A 17,324-nucleotide genomic window follows, 5' to 3' on the forward strand; every position below is an offset into this window, starting at 1 on the left:
ATAACGCCGATCCTCCGCCCGCATCTCCTGCTTCTTTTAGCATATGGATGACGAATCCGGCTTCCTCCAATCATTGCGTGCCCCATGAGCTGGACGCCAAAGGGGGTACGCAATTATTGGGGGAAGCCGAATTCATTATCGATCTGCTAATGAAAGCAGGAGATCAGCGTAAAAAAATCTACTTCTAGCGTAGTCAGTGCTAGAATGGGAGCATTAAAAACTGTTCCACTTGTAATCTGACCCTTAATGTTTTACCTGTTGTGTTTATTTACAGTCAGCATTTAGCTGTTGAGTTATATCAAACAATGTTATTTTTAAGAGGATTTCTCTCAATAATTAGGTAAACCCTCAGCAGGTGACCGCAGATCCTTATCAGCCCAAACAAGAAGATTTTCAGATAGGGGCAACTCCATGGAAGAGAGCAGCTCCCCATCAACCTCTAAAACAACCACAATTACAGTCAACACTTTCTTTAAACAGGTCTGTTTATAACATACTTATGTACAGATTATATCAAATAATGCACTTCTACTTGTTCTATTTGCTTCTATAGTATTGTGTGCATGCAGTAATATTGCTGCTGTTATTAAAGAGGTACATTACATGCATATTAAATGATAATTACCAGGATGTATCAATTTATAGTTAAAATGTGACATTGAATTATAGGTTGTTGGTTTTATCTGTGCTTAAAGGAACAGTATACACCCATTTTCATATAACTGCATGTAATAGACACTACTAGAAAGAATAAGATGCACAGATACTGATATAAAAATCCAGTATAAAACTGTTTAAAAACTTACTTAGAAGCTCTCATTTTAGCTCTGTTGAAAAGGTAGGTGGAAAGCCCACTGCAAGTGGGAAATAAGACACTCCCCCCTCCCGCTTCTTTTGCATATGAAAAGACCCTTTACACAAACAGAAGCAAGCTGGAGGAGGTATACCTCAGTATTTTCCTAAAACTTTGGGGCTTGGTTACGAGTCTGAAAATCAGAGCAATGTTATTTAAAAATAAGCAAACTATACATTTAAAAAAAAAGCTGTATGGGCTATATAAATAGATCATCCACAAAACATTTATGCAAAGAAAAAATGAGTATAATGTCCCTTTTAAAGAGAGAATGTCATTAGTTTATTATATTCAAAAGAAGCTGCAGGAACACCCTTATTATAGTCTGGTCTCTCTTTCTCCCACTCCCGCTGGGAGGTTGTTTTTTTATGCTGACTCTAGTTTATATAGCTTTTGTGTAGTCAATACTGCAGGACTGACCAAAAACGGCTATTTCAAATGACCAATTAAAGGTAAATGAGATATTTGTAAATAACATATTGCACCCTGCAGGCAAAATTAATTACTGGAAACACGTTAAAGGGGATAAAATAATTGATAATAAATGTTTCTGTTATATGTAAAACTATGTTTTCTTTCATGCCTGCGGGTTAAAGGGACGTTAAACAGTAAATAAATTCAAGACATAATGATGTATTCAAATTAAATATTAGCCTTAAAATAGTATGTAGATGTATTTTTTATTATTGTATTGTTTAAACATTGAAAATATAAGTGTAAAGGTTTCTATAAAGTACTTTTGTTTATATAAAGTAATGTGTGCCGCCATGTTTGGACTAGTTTTCTATTTATCTCTGTGTAAACAAAGCTGCGTGGGAACCTTTTAGGTAATGCTATATTCCACACAACACAGCTCTTTAATGCCTTTTTTTAATCTGTCCCTAATTGTCATAAGCAGAAAAGATAGATAACGGCAAAACTTAAAAGTTCGAACATTGTTTCGCCCATTACTTTATAGAGTCTCAGTGGAATTTAGAAAACCAACAATTTTCAGAGTTAAATTATAGGAAAGAGGGGCAAAATAAATAATGAATGTATATTACAAAGTTTTTTAACTACACATAATTAAACATTTTTTTTATTCTAATCTAGTACTGTTTAATATCCCTGTTCCTAATATGAAGCAGAGCCTCTGGAGATAAATTGTGCTCTGTTGCTGCTTACTATAATATTCTTATTTAAAGTCTCACATGCGTAATTACATTTTATTTCAGGAAGGAGACAGACTAAGTGATGAAGACTTGTTCAAACAATTAGCTGATTTTAGGAGATCTTCTTTGCAAAGGAGAATTAAAACAATATCAGGTGAGGGCACCAAACCTGTGCGGATGTTTTACTTAGTTGTACATTTAGACCTGTTTGTCCAGTTTCATTGAATGTATAATAAGCCCAGAGGTCTAAAAATGGCTTACTGTAAATGTTTCTATATATTGCTTTGTGATTAGATATATAAAACATATGATTATCAAGGTACACATATATGTGATGTGTGTTTTGCAACATGATACTATTGGTGCAATATGTTAATTTTAAGGATTCTTTTCTTGTCATTGAACATTAAGGGCCACTGTAAGTAAATATTTTCTATGCCTGTTACTAACTAACTACCCCAAATACGCTTTTTATCAATAGCATTTCATTAACATATCTCTACCGTATATCAGAAATCTTGTCTGCAAATTTAATTGTTTTCCAAACCCACTCCGTGGGTATCCTTTGCTCTGTACCAATCCGTTTACAATACCTAGGTTTCAAAATGGCGCTTTAAACACAAAGTTATTGGTTTAAGCATTTTGAACATGCAGTGCTGAAAATAGTGGGCAGGATAACGTGACATCATCGGCGAATAAAAGATATAACTTTTAGAACGTTATGAAACTTCGTTTTGGAGAAAATATAGGTCAGTAGGTTTTAATTCATGTTTATTAACTTTAATATGTTAGTTGCTTAGCTTAAAAATTATAACAGAAAGTAATCCTTTAACACAAGGAGCTAAACTATGGATCAACATGGAAACATGAAAACTTAGTCCAGAGTATAGTAAGTTTATATGAAATTAGAGCTGGCAGCATTGGGATATTTCCATAAAGTCAGTGCAGACAGGAATAGGGAGAGTACATGTTACCCCTGATTGGGTAGGCATGAAAGAAAAAGACACAGACATAGTTGCATAAATATAATTAAACATAGCAACATGACACTCCCTTAGAGGGGAAATTGTGTTTTTCTTATTTATTTATTTGTTTATAGACCAGAAACAACAAGAGCATGACATATATAATTTTGCATTACAATTCATATGGCTAGATTACAAGTGGAGTGTTACATTTCTTCTATAAGGTACGAGTCCACGGATACATCCTTTACTTGTGGGATATTATCCTCCTGCTAACAGGAAGTGGCAAAGAGCACCACAGCAGAGCTGTCTATATAGCTCCTCCCTTAGCTCCACCCTCCAGTCATTCTCTTTGCCTACTCTAAGTACTAGGAAGGGTAAAGTGAAAGAGGTGATAAAATATTAGTTTTTTATTTCTTCAAGCAAGAGTTTGTTGTTTTAAATGGTACCGGTGTGTACTATATACTCTCAGGCAGCAGATTGATGAAGACTTCTGCCTGGAGGATGATGATCTTAGCATTTGTAACTAAGATCCAGTGCTGTTCTCACAGAGGCTGAGGAGTACAGGAAACTTCAGTGTGAGGAACGTTTTCATGCTATACAGCAGTGAGGTATGTTCAGTCATTTTTTCTGGAGAGACTGTGTATTTCAGAAAGGCTGACAGTATCCCCATGAGGGTAAGGGTAAGCAGTAATACTAAGAGCTAAATAAGAAGGGCATTACTAAGCTTGCATATGGGGCTAATTACAAAAATGGTTGACACTGAGTTGTAAATGTTTGTGGGCAAACGTTTTATGAACTGGGAGTGCTTTAACGTTTTGTGGGCAATAACGTTTTGGGCAACTTTATTGAGGGTACACTTGGCTTTTTTTTGGGTCTCAGAACCCACATGGCTAGTTTAAAACCGCTCTGGTGCGGTTCTTTGAGGCTGTAGAGACATCGAGTGAGATGGGTGGGGCCTATTTTCGCGCCTCAGATATACGCAGTTATTTTCACTCAACAAGCAGCAAGCTCTAACTCCTGAGGGCCCTGGTGGATGTTTTGGGGCAAATCGAAGCTTTAACCCCATATTTACTATCCCTGAGGGCAGGTAGGGCCACAGCAGGGCTGTGGCAAGGTGTTGAGGGTGTTTTTTTCTGTATTTAGGCCTAATTTCAATCCGGTTTGCACATTAAAGGGTTAAATGTTAAATTTCCTTGTGGGGTAATCTTAACTACATATATTGTGTCTGCTTGCAAAATTTTGAAAAATTTGGTGCATTTTAAAGCTGTTTTGCAGAACATGTATGCTTTTTTTCTCGTAAAGGCTCAGTACCGTTTTTTAAGATTGTTATTTTTTTCAACATGTCTGACATTGAGGAAAGTCAATGTTCAATATGTTTAGAAGCCATTGTGGAACCTCCACTTAGAATGTGTCCCTCATGCACTGAAAGGTCAATAAATTGCAAAGAACATATTTTAGCTACTAAAAGTATGTCGCAAGATGATTCTCAGTCATAAGGGAATCAGGTTATGTCATCTAATTCTCCCCAAGTGTCACAACCATTAACACCCACACAAGCGACGCCAAGTACTTCTAGTGCGTCTAATTCTTTCACCCTACAAGATATGGCCGCAGTTATGAATACTACCCTCACAGAGGTTTTATCCAAGTTGCCTGGGTTGCAGGGGAAGCGCAGTAGGTCTGGTGTGAGAACAAACGCTGAGCCCTCTGATGCTTTATTTGCCATATCCGATGTACCCTCACAATGTTCTGAGTTGGGAGTGAGGGATTTGCTGGCTGAGGGAGAGATTTCTGATTCAGGAAATATGTTCCTTCAGACAGACTCAGATATGACGGCTTTTAAATTTAAACTAGAACACCTCCGCTTATTGCTCAGGGAGATTGTGACCCTATTGTAGTTCCAGAGAAATTGTGTAAAATGGACAGATTTCTAGAGTTGCCTACACTGATGTTTTTCCGGTCCCTAAGAGGATTTCGGACATTGTTACTAAGGAGTGGGATAGACCAGGTATTCCGTTCGCTCCCCCTCCTACTTTTAAGATGTTTCCCATATCAGACACCATGCGGGACTCGTGGCAGACGGTCCCTAAGGTGGAGGGAGCTATTTCTACCCTGGCTAAGCGTACAACTATACTTATTGAGGACAGTTGTGCTTTTAAAGATCCTATGGATAAAAAATTAGAGGGTCTCCTGAAGAAAATATTTGTTCATCAAGGTTTTCTTCTCCAACCTATAGCGTGCATTGTTCCTGTAACTACTGCAGTATCCTTTTGGTCTCTGGAGGAGGCTCTTCAGGTTGAGACCCCATTAGTTGATATTCTGGATAGAATTAGGGCTCTCAAGCTAGCTAATTCTTTCATTACAGATGCCGCTTTTCAACTGGCTGAATTAGCGGCGAAGAATTCAGGTTTTGCCATTTTAGCGCGTAGAGCGTTATGGCTTAAGTCCTGGTCTGCTGATGTGTCATCAAAAGCTAAGCTTTTGGCCATCCCTTTCAAGGGTAAGACCCTATTCGGGCCTGAACTGAAAGAGATCATTTCAGACATCACTGGAGGGGAAGGCCATGCCCTTCCTCAGGATAAGACAAATAAGATGAGGACCAAACAAAATAATTTTCGTTCCTTTCGAAACTTCAAAGGTTGTCCCTCTACCTCTTCCCCTGCCGCAAAGCAAGAGGGGAATTTTGCTCAATCCAAGTCAGTCTGGAGACCTAGCCAGACTTGGAACAAGGGTAAACAGGCCAAGAAGCCTGCTGCTGCCACCAAGACAGCATGAACGGGTAGCCCCCAATCCGGGACTGGATCTAGGGGCCCACTTTCTCTCTTCGCTCAGGCTTGGGCAAGAGACGTTCTGGACTCTTGGGCTTTAGAAATCGTAACCCAGGGGTATCTTCTAGATTTCAAAGATTCTCCCCCAAGGGGGAAAATCCATCTTTCTCAATTGTCTGTAAACCAGACAAAAAGAGAGGCGTTCTTACGTTGTGTAGAAGACCTATATACCATGGGAGTGATCTGCCCAGTTCCGAAAACAGAACAGGGACAGGCATTCTACTCCAATCTGTTTGTGGTTCCCAAAAAAGAGGGAACCTTCAGACCAATTTTGGATCTCAAGATCCTAAATTCCTCAGATTCCCATCCTTCAAGATGGAGGCCATTCGGACTATTTTGCCGATGGTCAATTTATGACCACCGTGGACTTAAAAAATGCGTATCTACACATCCCTATCCACAAAGATCATCACCAGTTCCTCAGGTTCGCCTTTCTGGACAAGCATTACCAGTTTGTGGCTTTTCCCTTTGGGTTGGCCACAGCTCCCAGAATTTTCACAAAGGTGCTAGGGTCCCTTCTGGCGGTACTAAGGCCACGGGACATAGCTGTGGCGCCTTATTTGGATGATACCTTAATCCAGGCGTCGACTTACCAACTAGCCAAGTCTCACACGGACATCGTGTTGGCTTTTCTAAGATCTCACGGGTGGAAGGTGAACGTAAAAAAGAGTTCACTTATCCCTCTCACAAGAGTTTCATTCCTGGGAACACTGATAGATTCGGTGGACATGAAAATTTTTCTGACGGAGGTCAGGAAATCAAAATTTTTATCCATCTGCCGAGCTCTTCATTCCATTCCTCGGCCGTCAGTGGCTCAGTACATGGAGGTAATCGGCTTAATAGTAGCGGCAATGGACATAGTTCCGTTTGCCTCAGCTGGCGTCGGCCAGATTCATAAGATTCCCGTCGGACAATATCACGACTGTTGCATATATCAATCATCAGGGGGGAACAAAGAGTTCTCTAGCAATGATAGAGGTTACCAAAATAATTCGATGGGCAGACACTCACTCTTGCCATCTATCAGCAATCTATATCCCAGGAGTGGAGAACTGGGAAGCGGATTTTCTAAGTCGTCAGACTTTCCATCCGGGGGAGTGGGAACTCCATCCGGAGGTGTTTGCACAATTGATTCAGCAATGGGGCACACCATAATTGGATCTGATGGCGTCTTGTCAGAACGCCAAACTTCCTCGTTACGGGTCCAGGTCAAGGGATCCTCAGGAAGTACTAATAGATGCTCTAGCAGTACCCTGGTCGTTCAATCTGGCTTATGTGTTTCCACAATTTCCTCTCCTTCCTCGTTTGATTGCCAGAATCAAACAGGAGAGAGCTTCAGTGATTTTGATAGCACCTGCGTGGCCACACAGGACTTGGTATGCAGACCTGGTGGACATGTCATCTCTTCCACCATGGACTCTGCCACTGAGACAGGACCTTCTGATTCAAGGTCCGTTCCAGCATCCAAATCTAGTTTCTCTGTGGATGACTGCTTGGAGATTGAATGCTTGATCTTATCCAAGCGGGGTTTCTCTGAGTCGGTCATAGATACCTTGATTCAGGCTCGAAAGCCTGTCACCAGGAAAATTTATCATAAGATATGGCGTAAATATCTTTATTGGTGCGAATCCAAAGGCTACTCATGGAGTAAGATCAGGATTCCTAGGATTTTATCCTTTCTCCAAGAAGGATTGGATAAGGGGCTATCAGCTAGTTCCTTAAAGGGACAGATATCTGCTTTATCAATTCTACTGCACAAGCGTCTGGCAGATGTTCCAGACGTTCAGTCGTTCTGTCAGGCTTTAGTTAGAATCAAGCCTGTGTTTAAACCTGTTGCTTCGCCATGGAGTTTGAATTTAGTTCTTAAAGTTCTTCAAGGGGTTCCGTTTGAACCTATGCATTCCATAGATATTAAGCTTCTATCTTGGAAAGTTCTGTTTTTAGTTGCTATCTCTTCGACTCGAAGAGTTTCTGAACTATCTGCATTGCAATGCGACTCGCCTTATCTTGTTTTCCATGCTGATAAGGTGGTTTTGCGTACCAAACCTGGATTCCTTCCTAAGGTTGTTACTAATAGGAATATCAATCAGGAAATTGTTGTTCCTTCTCTGTGTCCTAATCCTTCCTTTAAGAAGGAGCGTCTGTTGCACAACTTGGACGTGGTTCGTGCTTTGAAGTTTTACTTATAAGCGACCAAAGATTTCCGTCAAACATCTTCTTTGTTTGTTGTCTATTCTGGAAAACGTAGAGGTCAAAAAGCTACGACTTCCTCTCTTTCTTTTTGGCTGAAAAGCATCATCCGTTTGGTTGAAAGGATTACAGCTCACTCTACTAGAGCGGTGGCTTCCACATGGGCTTTTAAAAATGATGCTTCTGTTGAACAGATTTGTAAGGCTGCGACTTGGTCTTCGCTTCATACCTTTTACAAATTTTACAAATTTGATACTTTTGCTTCTTCGGAGGCTATTTTTGGGAGAAAAGTTCTTCAAGCAGTGGTGCCTTCTTTTTAACCATCTGTCTTGTCCCTCCCGTTCATCCGTGTCCTGTAGCTTTGGTAATGTATCCCACAAGTAAAGGATGAATCCGTGGACTCGTCGTACCTTATAGAAGAAAAGTAAATTTATGTTTACCTGATAAATTAATTTCTTCTATGGTACGACGAATCCACGGCCCGTCCTGTCATTTTAAGACAGATCATATTTTTTTATTTTAAACTTCAGTCACCTCTGCACCTTGTAGTTTCTCCTTTTTCTTCCTGTATCTTCGGTCGAATGACTGGGGGGTGGAGCTAAGGGAGGAGCTATATAGACAGCTCTGCTGTGGTGCTCTATGCCACTTCCTGTTAGCAGGAGGATAATATCCCACAAGTAAAGGATGAATCCGTGGACTCGTCTTACCATAGAAGAAATTAATTTATCAGGTAAGCATAAATTTACTTTTTTATAGCTCAAGATAAAGTGTTAGCGCTCCCAGGTTAGCGTTGGTATTAAAAGTTGACCGATGTTTCCCACAGTCAATATCCATTTAAAGTAATGAGTGCGCCAGAGCAATGTCAGCCGCTCTAAACCTTCTCTGGTAAACCTGATTTACCATGGACTTGTAATATAATGTTGCACGCTGTCTGGATATGATAGCAATATTGCTGGACCTTACTAAAAGTGTAAACATATTTACGATAATATTGTATTGCTTTGGAACTCATATATTCGGTCTAGGTTTTCTAATTTTGAGACTCGTCAATCATAATGTATTCATGAAAGTTTAATATAGTTCTTCTGCTGGTTACTATTATACTTTTATCCTCTCATTTGTATTTTCACCATTAGTGTCTGTGATGTACAAACTGAACCTTTGTTACACGGTCATTTGCATTATTATTACCACCAGCCTTTTTATGATTTATTATATTGTCTGAGTGAAATTTTGTTGTTTTGAGTTACATATCCTGACCAGTCCTTTCTATGTTTATGGGTTCCATTTATCAAGCAAAAGCAGCTTCAAAGCCCCAGCATTTGAGAAACGCTAGTTAAATAGCAGCAGTCTTGAGACTTGCTACTTAACCTCTTCTCTACCTAAAGTGTGGTGCATTTTAATCATCCCGATCAGATCAGATGGAGATGATTGACAGCCCCCACTCGTGCTGCCCACTTGCCGCGAGGCTGAGCAGACAAAAAAAAAAAACATAACTGCCCACCACTTGATAAATGGAGCCCGATCACTCAAGCAGTAAAAAAAAAAAGCTTTGGATTTGTAATTTGAGAGCAAAAACATAAGTGCTATTGATAGAGCTCAAGCAACGTTAACTGACAATAGCGCTTTTTTTTTGTGTGCTCCATTTGTAATGTAGCCCTTTATACATTGTGGCAAACACTGCTACCATAGTGTACTAAAGACACAGGTTTGCCTCTTAGCCTCCCTAGTTTAATTCTTTGAAAAATTATACCAAGAGGGAAGCAAATTTGATAACAGAAGTCAATTGGAAAGTTTATTTTTTCTTCATTTACCTGTTCTATCTTACTCATGAAAAGTTTAATTTAGACTTTACTGTCCCTTTAAAGGCCTGGATTAAGAATAGAAACAGCGCCTTACTACTTGTACATATCACCAGAGGAATTTGTATTTTGTTTTGTTTGTTTAAGTACACCAAGGAAGAGATAAGGATTCATGTTTACCCAGAATCAAGGTTAAGAAGAAAAAAAATAACAATCTTTCTCCTTTCTTTTTGCACGGGGGTACGTCCAATTAGCTTAATTAGATTAAACATAGAATTAGTTGCTTTAATATAGGCTCAAACTGCTGTGGTTTGTCTGCCGTGCATGTACTAAATCTGAGCTCCCTATGGTTTTATATTATCTAGAGCAGAGATGGCCAACTGGCAGCCCTTCTGCACTAATCTTTGCAGAAAAAAGCAGAGCTAAGAATATTTATCATAGTTTCTGTGTCCCTAGGAAAAAGCAAACCTAAAAATACAAGGATTTGGGACTTCTGGTGAATTGCCAAACTAGGTGGCCACAACTCAAAAGAAGGGGAGAACAGCAGTTAGAGGGTACCGTACCTAAATCTGGCCCTGTGCCATTGGACATTTTAGGAAAATATATTATTACTTGTTTGCCATAAATGTATATGCAGCCCTTAAGGGTTCTTAGATATTGATCTGCACCTCCAATATGTTGGAAAGTTGGCCATTACTGATCAAGAACAAAGAATAAGAGGGTGCTCCAGATGCCAACTTTAGGCAACGTAAAGCTTAATTTAAAAAAAATAAAATAAAATTGTGTTTTCTATAACACTATATAAACTGTGGGTTAATGCTATGGAAAAAATAATGTTTATCTTAAAGGCAAAATACACATTGAAGTATTTTTCCATAAAGGTTGTATACCACCAAATAGGCAAAAAAAGATAGTGGCATGCCAAAATTCCCCTGCAAAATACATTTTCATTACTGTTTTCACATTCAATTCAATTACCCATGTAATAAGAGTTAGAAGTCTGTAACTGGTTAACATGATGCCAAATTTTTAGCTATCAAAGGGGTAAACACCATGTAACCCTTACTTTTCTGGCTGATAACCAGTCACATTGGCATCAGGTGTGGAAGTCAAAAAATGACAGAAGAACTTAATTATGTATATATTAATCACAGACGGCCAAGAAAGTGTCATCAGAGGAACAGTAAGTCCCTTATCTTCTGATGAAGACAAGAATGACTAAAATTGGATCTCAAGTCTTCAAACTGATTGACTATTGTGTGTGCCATATTGAATGTTTTTAATGGCACTTGGAGACCAGCACTGAGAGCTGACATGGCATTGAATGTATGTTTTTTTTTTTTCCTTTTTATTTTTTTTAGAGTATAGGTATACATGTGTTATCTTGTAGTTCTAATTGTCAAAAAAATAAATAAAAAATATTGTCGTATCTGCAGTTGGTTGTAATTGTAATACAGTGACCATGATTTTACCATGTTTTCACTTTGCTTCATATTTAAGGTATTCTTAAACTAGAAGTGTCCTCAGTTTGTGAAGGACTCAGCTGCTGTCTTACTCCTGAGCTGTTACCAGTGAAACCCTTTCCTGAAAGTCGGGCTCGTCCTATTAAGGAAGTACTTGAATTTCCCATACGTGAAGTTTATGTTCCCCATACTACCTACAGGTACGTGCCACTATCCATTACCCTTTGCGTATGGCTGTAACAACACTATTTAAGTGCTTTGCATCTGCTTGCTAATCCTATTCTCCATGATTGCTATTTTTTATTTTGTAATAAATACATATAATTGCAATAATGTAAAAGTAATGATATATGTTGTCAACCGGCTAGGACATTTTCTGTTCATTTTTCTTTGGTAAAGTAAACTAGTGCACTAGTGGTAGACAGACTTGTAAGCATCAACCTTCTGATCCGTGTCATTTCTATAAAAAAAAAAAGGGAAGAGATAAAATAAACTGCTGTTTATTTCCCAGAATAATGCATCCAAATCACTTCCTGTGATAGATGTAGCACAAATCTCTTTCCTTCCACAGCTGAATTTTCACAAGTTGTTAATGTTAAATTTCATTTTATGCATTATAGCTAGCAACTATTTTTACACTTTAATGTGTTTTTGATTAAAGGGAAATATTTTCTCTGTACCATCTAAAATAAATAGGTATTACAGTGCTGTTTGTTTTGAAAATTGGGTGCTCTTGTGCTTAATAAAGCAAACTTTTTATGTAGGAAGTGTCCCTTTAGGACAATAAGCAGTAGAGTACACAATCATACACTTTGCTTCGATTTAAAGGGACAGTCTACACCAGAATTTGTAATTGTTTAAAAAGATAGATAATTCCTTTTATTACCCATTCCCCAGTTTTGCATAAACAACTCTGTTATATTAATACTTTTTACCTCTGTGATTACCTTGTATCTAAGCCTCTGCAGACTGCTTCCTTATCTCAGGTCTTGTATTTTAGCCAATCAGTGCTGACTCGTAAATAACTACACAGGAATGAGTCCAATGTCATCTGTTTGGCACTTATGAATTAGCGCTGGCTAGCTTTGAAAACTGTCAAAATGCACTGAAATAAGAGGTGGCCTTCAAGGGCTTAAAAATTAACATATGCGCCTACCTAGGTTAAGCTTTCAAGAAAGAATACCAATAGAACAAATTAAATTGGATGATAAAACTAAATTGGAAAGTTTTTTGAAATTGCATGCTCTATCTGAATTATGAAAGTTTAATTTTGACTCGACTGCAGAGCTTTCCAAACTTTTCATGTTGGTGACGCACTTTTTAGACCTACATTATTTTGTGACACAGTAATTCAGTTGTACTAGCAAACAGGAGGTTAAACTAACTTTTTGTAAGAGATACGGACACACATAAATGATATAAATACAAGTAACAGTAAGTATGTTCAAGAATTATTTTTTTTTAATAACACCAATAACTACGTACCATTTTGGTGGGATGTATGAGGTTCATGAGATGAACACAGTTTTTGAATATTTAGTGGAATATTAGATAAAGACACTCACATTTCATCATCAAGCATTTTTAAGCTTCCACTTCCTATCCATGTATCAGGAGCCGCAATGCACTACTGGGAGCTAGCTGCTGACTGGTAGCTACACATATATGCCTTTTGTCATTGGCTCACCCAGTATGTTCAGCTAGCTCCCAGTATAATTAAGCAAAATTAATAACAGAAGTAAATTGGAAAGTTGCTTTAAAGTTATATATTCTATCTAAATAATGAAAGAGAAATATTGGGGTTAATGTCCCTTTTAAAATGGAACACAGCTTTAAATAAACCATCATCTTCAAATAAGCTTGCACTGCCTTAAACTGTTAAATTTGCCATTCCCTGTTAGATACAAGCTGTGTTTCTATTGCTATTGGCAGTGTGTATGAAATTTAAGTATTATGTCTTAGCAGCTGTTCTTGTGATTTATAGACATCATCTTCCTATTTATGTCAGTTGTATGTTTTAAAGAAGAAGCAATGGCCTCTATTTATGAAAGGTCTTGCGGACCTGATCCGACAGTGCGGATCAGGTCTGCAAGCCCTCGCTGAATGCGGAGAGCAATACGCTCTCCATATTCAGCATTGCACCAGCAGCTCACAAGAGCTGCTGGTGCAACGCCGCCCCCTGCTGACTCGCGGCCAAATGGCCGCCAGCAGGGAGGCGTCAATCGTACTTTAGACCGCTGCTTCATAACTGCTGTTTCTGGCGAGTCTGAAGACTCGCCAGAAATACGGGCCCACAAGCTCCATTCAGAGCTTGATAGATAGGCCCCAATGTCTCCTTCCACTCCAGTCAGTGCCAGATCAGGATAAATGCATCACATTATTCAAAGGGACAATTAAACCAATTTTTCTTATGTTCTGTCCTGTGGCTGCCCATAATTCCCTCTCCCCAAGGGGTGCAAGCAAACAAATCACCCCCAAAACTCCAAAAGCCAGAAGAGCAATTGAATGAATCCCTTCACTAAATTACAAAGAATTTGTGATAGGAAGAACATTGAAGGGCAACAGTTACTTAATAAAGTCTATATATGATTATCCAATAATACAATACCAATAGATTTAAACATTGTGTACTGTTCTCTAACGTAAAGGATAATCATAAGATAAAGGAATGGAAATTGTATTGACAACAGAATTCTTTATGATTGTTCTGTCGGACTCTGAGAAGCTTTCTTAGGCCTAGATTTGGAGTTTGGCGGTAGCCGTCAAAACCAGCGTTAGAGGCTCCTAACGCTGGTTTTGGCCGCCCGCTGGTATTTGGAGTCAGTCAGGAAAGGGTCTAACGCTCACTTTTCAGCCGCGACTTTTCCATACCGCAGATCCCCCTACGCCATTTGCGTATCCTATCTTTTCAATGGTATCTTTCTAACGCCGGTATTTAGAGTCGTTTCTGAAGTGAGCGTTAGAGCTCTAACGACAAAATTCCAGCCGCCTGAAAATAGCAGGAGTTAAGAGCTTTCTGGCTAACGCCGGTTCATAAAGCTCTTAACTACTGTACCCTAAAGTACACTAACACCCATAAACTACCTATGTACCCCTAAACCGAGCTCCCCCCACATCGCCGCCACTCGATTAAAATTTTTAACCCCTAATCTGCCGACCGCCACCTACGTTATACTTATGTACCCCTAATCTGCTGCCCCTAACCCCGCCGACCCCTGTATTACATTTATTAACCCCTAACCTGCCCCCCACAACGTCGCCGCCAGCTACTTAAAATAATTAACCCCTAATCTTCCGACCGCAAAGCGCCGCCACCTACGTTATCCCTATGTACCCCTAATCTGCTACCCCTAACACCGCCGACCCCATTATTATATTTATTAACCCCTAATCTGCCCCCCTCAACGTCGCCGACACCTGCCTACACTTATTAACCCCTAATCTGCCGAGCGGACCTGAGCGCTACTATAATAAAGTTATTAACCCCTAACCCGCCTCACTAACCCTATAATAAATAGTATTAACCCCTAATCTGCCCTCCCTAACATCGCCGACACCTAACTTCAATTATTAACCCCTAATCTGACGACCGGAGCTCACCGCTATTCTAATAAATGGATTAACCCCTAAAGCTAAGTCTAACCCTAACACTAACACCCCCATAACTTAAATATAATTTACATCTAACGAAATAAATTAACTCTTATTAAATAACTTATTCCTATTTAAAGCTAAATACTTACCTGTAAAATAAATCCTAATATAGCTACAATATAAATTATAATTATATTATAGCTATTTTAGGATTAATATTTATTTTACAGGCAACTTTGTAATTATTTTTACCAGGTACAATAGCTATTAAATAGTTAAGAACTATTTAATAGTTACCTAGTTAAAATAATAACAAATTTACCTGTAAAATAAATCCTAACCTAAGATATAATTAAACCTAACACTACCCTATCAATAAAATAATTAAATAAACTACCTACAATTACCTACAATTAACCTAACACTACACTATCAATAAATTAATTAAACACAATTGCTACAAATAAATACAATTAAATAAACTAGCTAAAGTACAAAAAATAAAAAAGAACTAAGTTACAAAAAATAAAAAAATATTTACAAACATAAGAAAAATATTACAACAATTTTAAACTAATTACACCTACTCTAAGCCCCCTAATAAAATAACAAAGCCCCCCAAAATAAAAAATTCCCTACCCTATTCTAAATTAAAAAAGTTACAAGCTCTTTTACCTTACCAGCCCTGAACAGGGCCCTTTGCGGGGCATGCCCCAAGAATTTCAGCTCTTTTGCCTGTAAAAGAATAAATACAATACCCCCCCCAACATTACAACCCACCACCCACATACCCCTAATCTAACCCAAACCCCCCTTAAATAAACCTAACACTAAGCCCCTGAAGATCTTCCTACCTTGTCTTCACCATACCAGGTTCACCGATCCGTCCTGGCTCCAACATCTTCATCCAACCCAAGCGGGGGTTGGCGATCCATCATCCGGTGCTGAAGAGGTCCAGAAGAGGCTCCAAAGTCTTCCTCCTATCCGGCAAGAAGAGGACATCCGGACCGGCAAACATCTTCTCCAAGCGGCATCTTCGATCTTCTTCCATCCGGTGCGGAGCGGGTCCATCTTGAAGCAGGCGACGCGGATCCATCCTCTTCTTCCGTTGTCTCCCGACTAATGACGGTTCCTTTAAGGGACGTCATCCAAGATGGCGTCCCTCGAATTCCGATTGGCTGATAGGATTCTATCAGCCAATCGGAATTAAGGTAGGAATTTTCTGATTGGCTGATGGAATCAGCCAATCAGAATCAAGTTCAATCCGATTGGCTGATCCAATCAGCCAATAAGATTGAGCTCGCATTCTATTGGCTGTTCCGATCAGCCAATAGAATGCGAGCTCAATCTGATTGGCTGATTGGATCGGCCAATCGGATTGAACTAGATTCTGATTGGCTGATTCCATCAGCCAATCAGAAAATTCCTACCTTAATTCCGATTGGCTGATAGAATCCTATCAGCCAATCGGAATTCGAGGGACGCCATCTTGGATGACGTCCCTTAAAGGAACAGTCATTCGTCGTTCAGTCGTCGGTCCGGATGGATGTTCCGCGCTGGAGGTCTTCAGGATCCTGCCGCTTCGCTCCGGATGGAAGACCATAGAAGATGCCGCCTGGATGATGACTTCAATCGGATGGAAGATCCTCTTCTGCCCCGCTTGGATGAAGACTTTGACCGGATCATGGACCTCTTCAGCCCCCGCTTGGGCTTGGATCAGGACATCGGAGGAGCTCTTCAGGACGGATCGGTGAACCTGGATGGTGAAGACAAGGTAGGAAGATCTTCAGGGGCTTAGTGTTAGGTTTATTTAAGGGGGGTTTGGGTTAGATTAGGGGTATGTGGGTGGTGGGTTGTAATGTTGGGGGGGGGTATTGTATTTATTCTTTTACAGGCAAAAGAGCTGAAATTCTTGGGGGCATGCCCCGCAAAGGGCCCTGTTCAGGGCTGGTAAGGTAAAAGAGCTTGTAACTTTTTTAATTTAGAATAGGGTAGGGAATTTTTTATTTTGGGGGGCTTTGTTATTTTATTAGGGGGCTTAGAGTAGGTGTAATTAGTTTAAAATTGTTGTAATATTTTTCTTATGTTTGTAAATATTTTTTTATTTTTTGTAACTTAGTTCTTTTTTATTTTTTTTACTTTAGCTAGTTTATTTAATTGTATTTATTTGTAGGAATTGTGTTTAATTAATTTATTGATAGTGTAGTGTTAGGTTAATTGTAGGTAATTGTAGGTAGTTTATTTAATTATTTTATTGATAGGGTAGTGTTAGGTTTAATTATATCTTAGGTTAGGATTTATTTTACAGGTAAATTTGTTATTATTTTAACTAGGTAACTATTAAATAGTTCTTAACTATTTAATAGCTATTGTACCTGGTTAAAATAATTACAAAGTTGCCTGTAAAATAAATATTAATCCTAAAATAGCTACAATGTAATTATAATTTATATTGTAGCTATATTAGGATTTATT

General features: G+C 38.9%; 1 protein-coding gene across 1 annotated transcript in view; it reads left to right on the plus strand.

The window, feature by feature from the left end:
• DOCK8 (dedicator of cytokinesis 8) overlaps nt 1-17,324 on the plus strand; it is a 515,743-nt gene that overhangs the window by 70,662 nt on the left and 427,757 nt on the right. Inside the window, exons 13-15 of the mRNA XM_053699981.1 lie at nt 341-480; nt 2,068-2,158; nt 11,293-11,455. Of these exons, the coding sequence (XP_053555956.1) occupies nt 341-480; nt 2,068-2,158; nt 11,293-11,455 (394 nt within the window). The remainder of the gene's footprint in view (nt 1-340; nt 481-2,067; nt 2,159-11,292; nt 11,456-17,324) is intronic.

Source organism: Bombina bombina, chromosome 2, assembly GCF_027579735.1.
Source record: "Bombina bombina isolate aBomBom1 chromosome 2, aBomBom1.pri, whole genome shotgun sequence".
Lineage (NCBI taxonomy): Eukaryota > Metazoa > Chordata > Amphibia > Anura > Bombinatoridae > Bombina > Bombina bombina.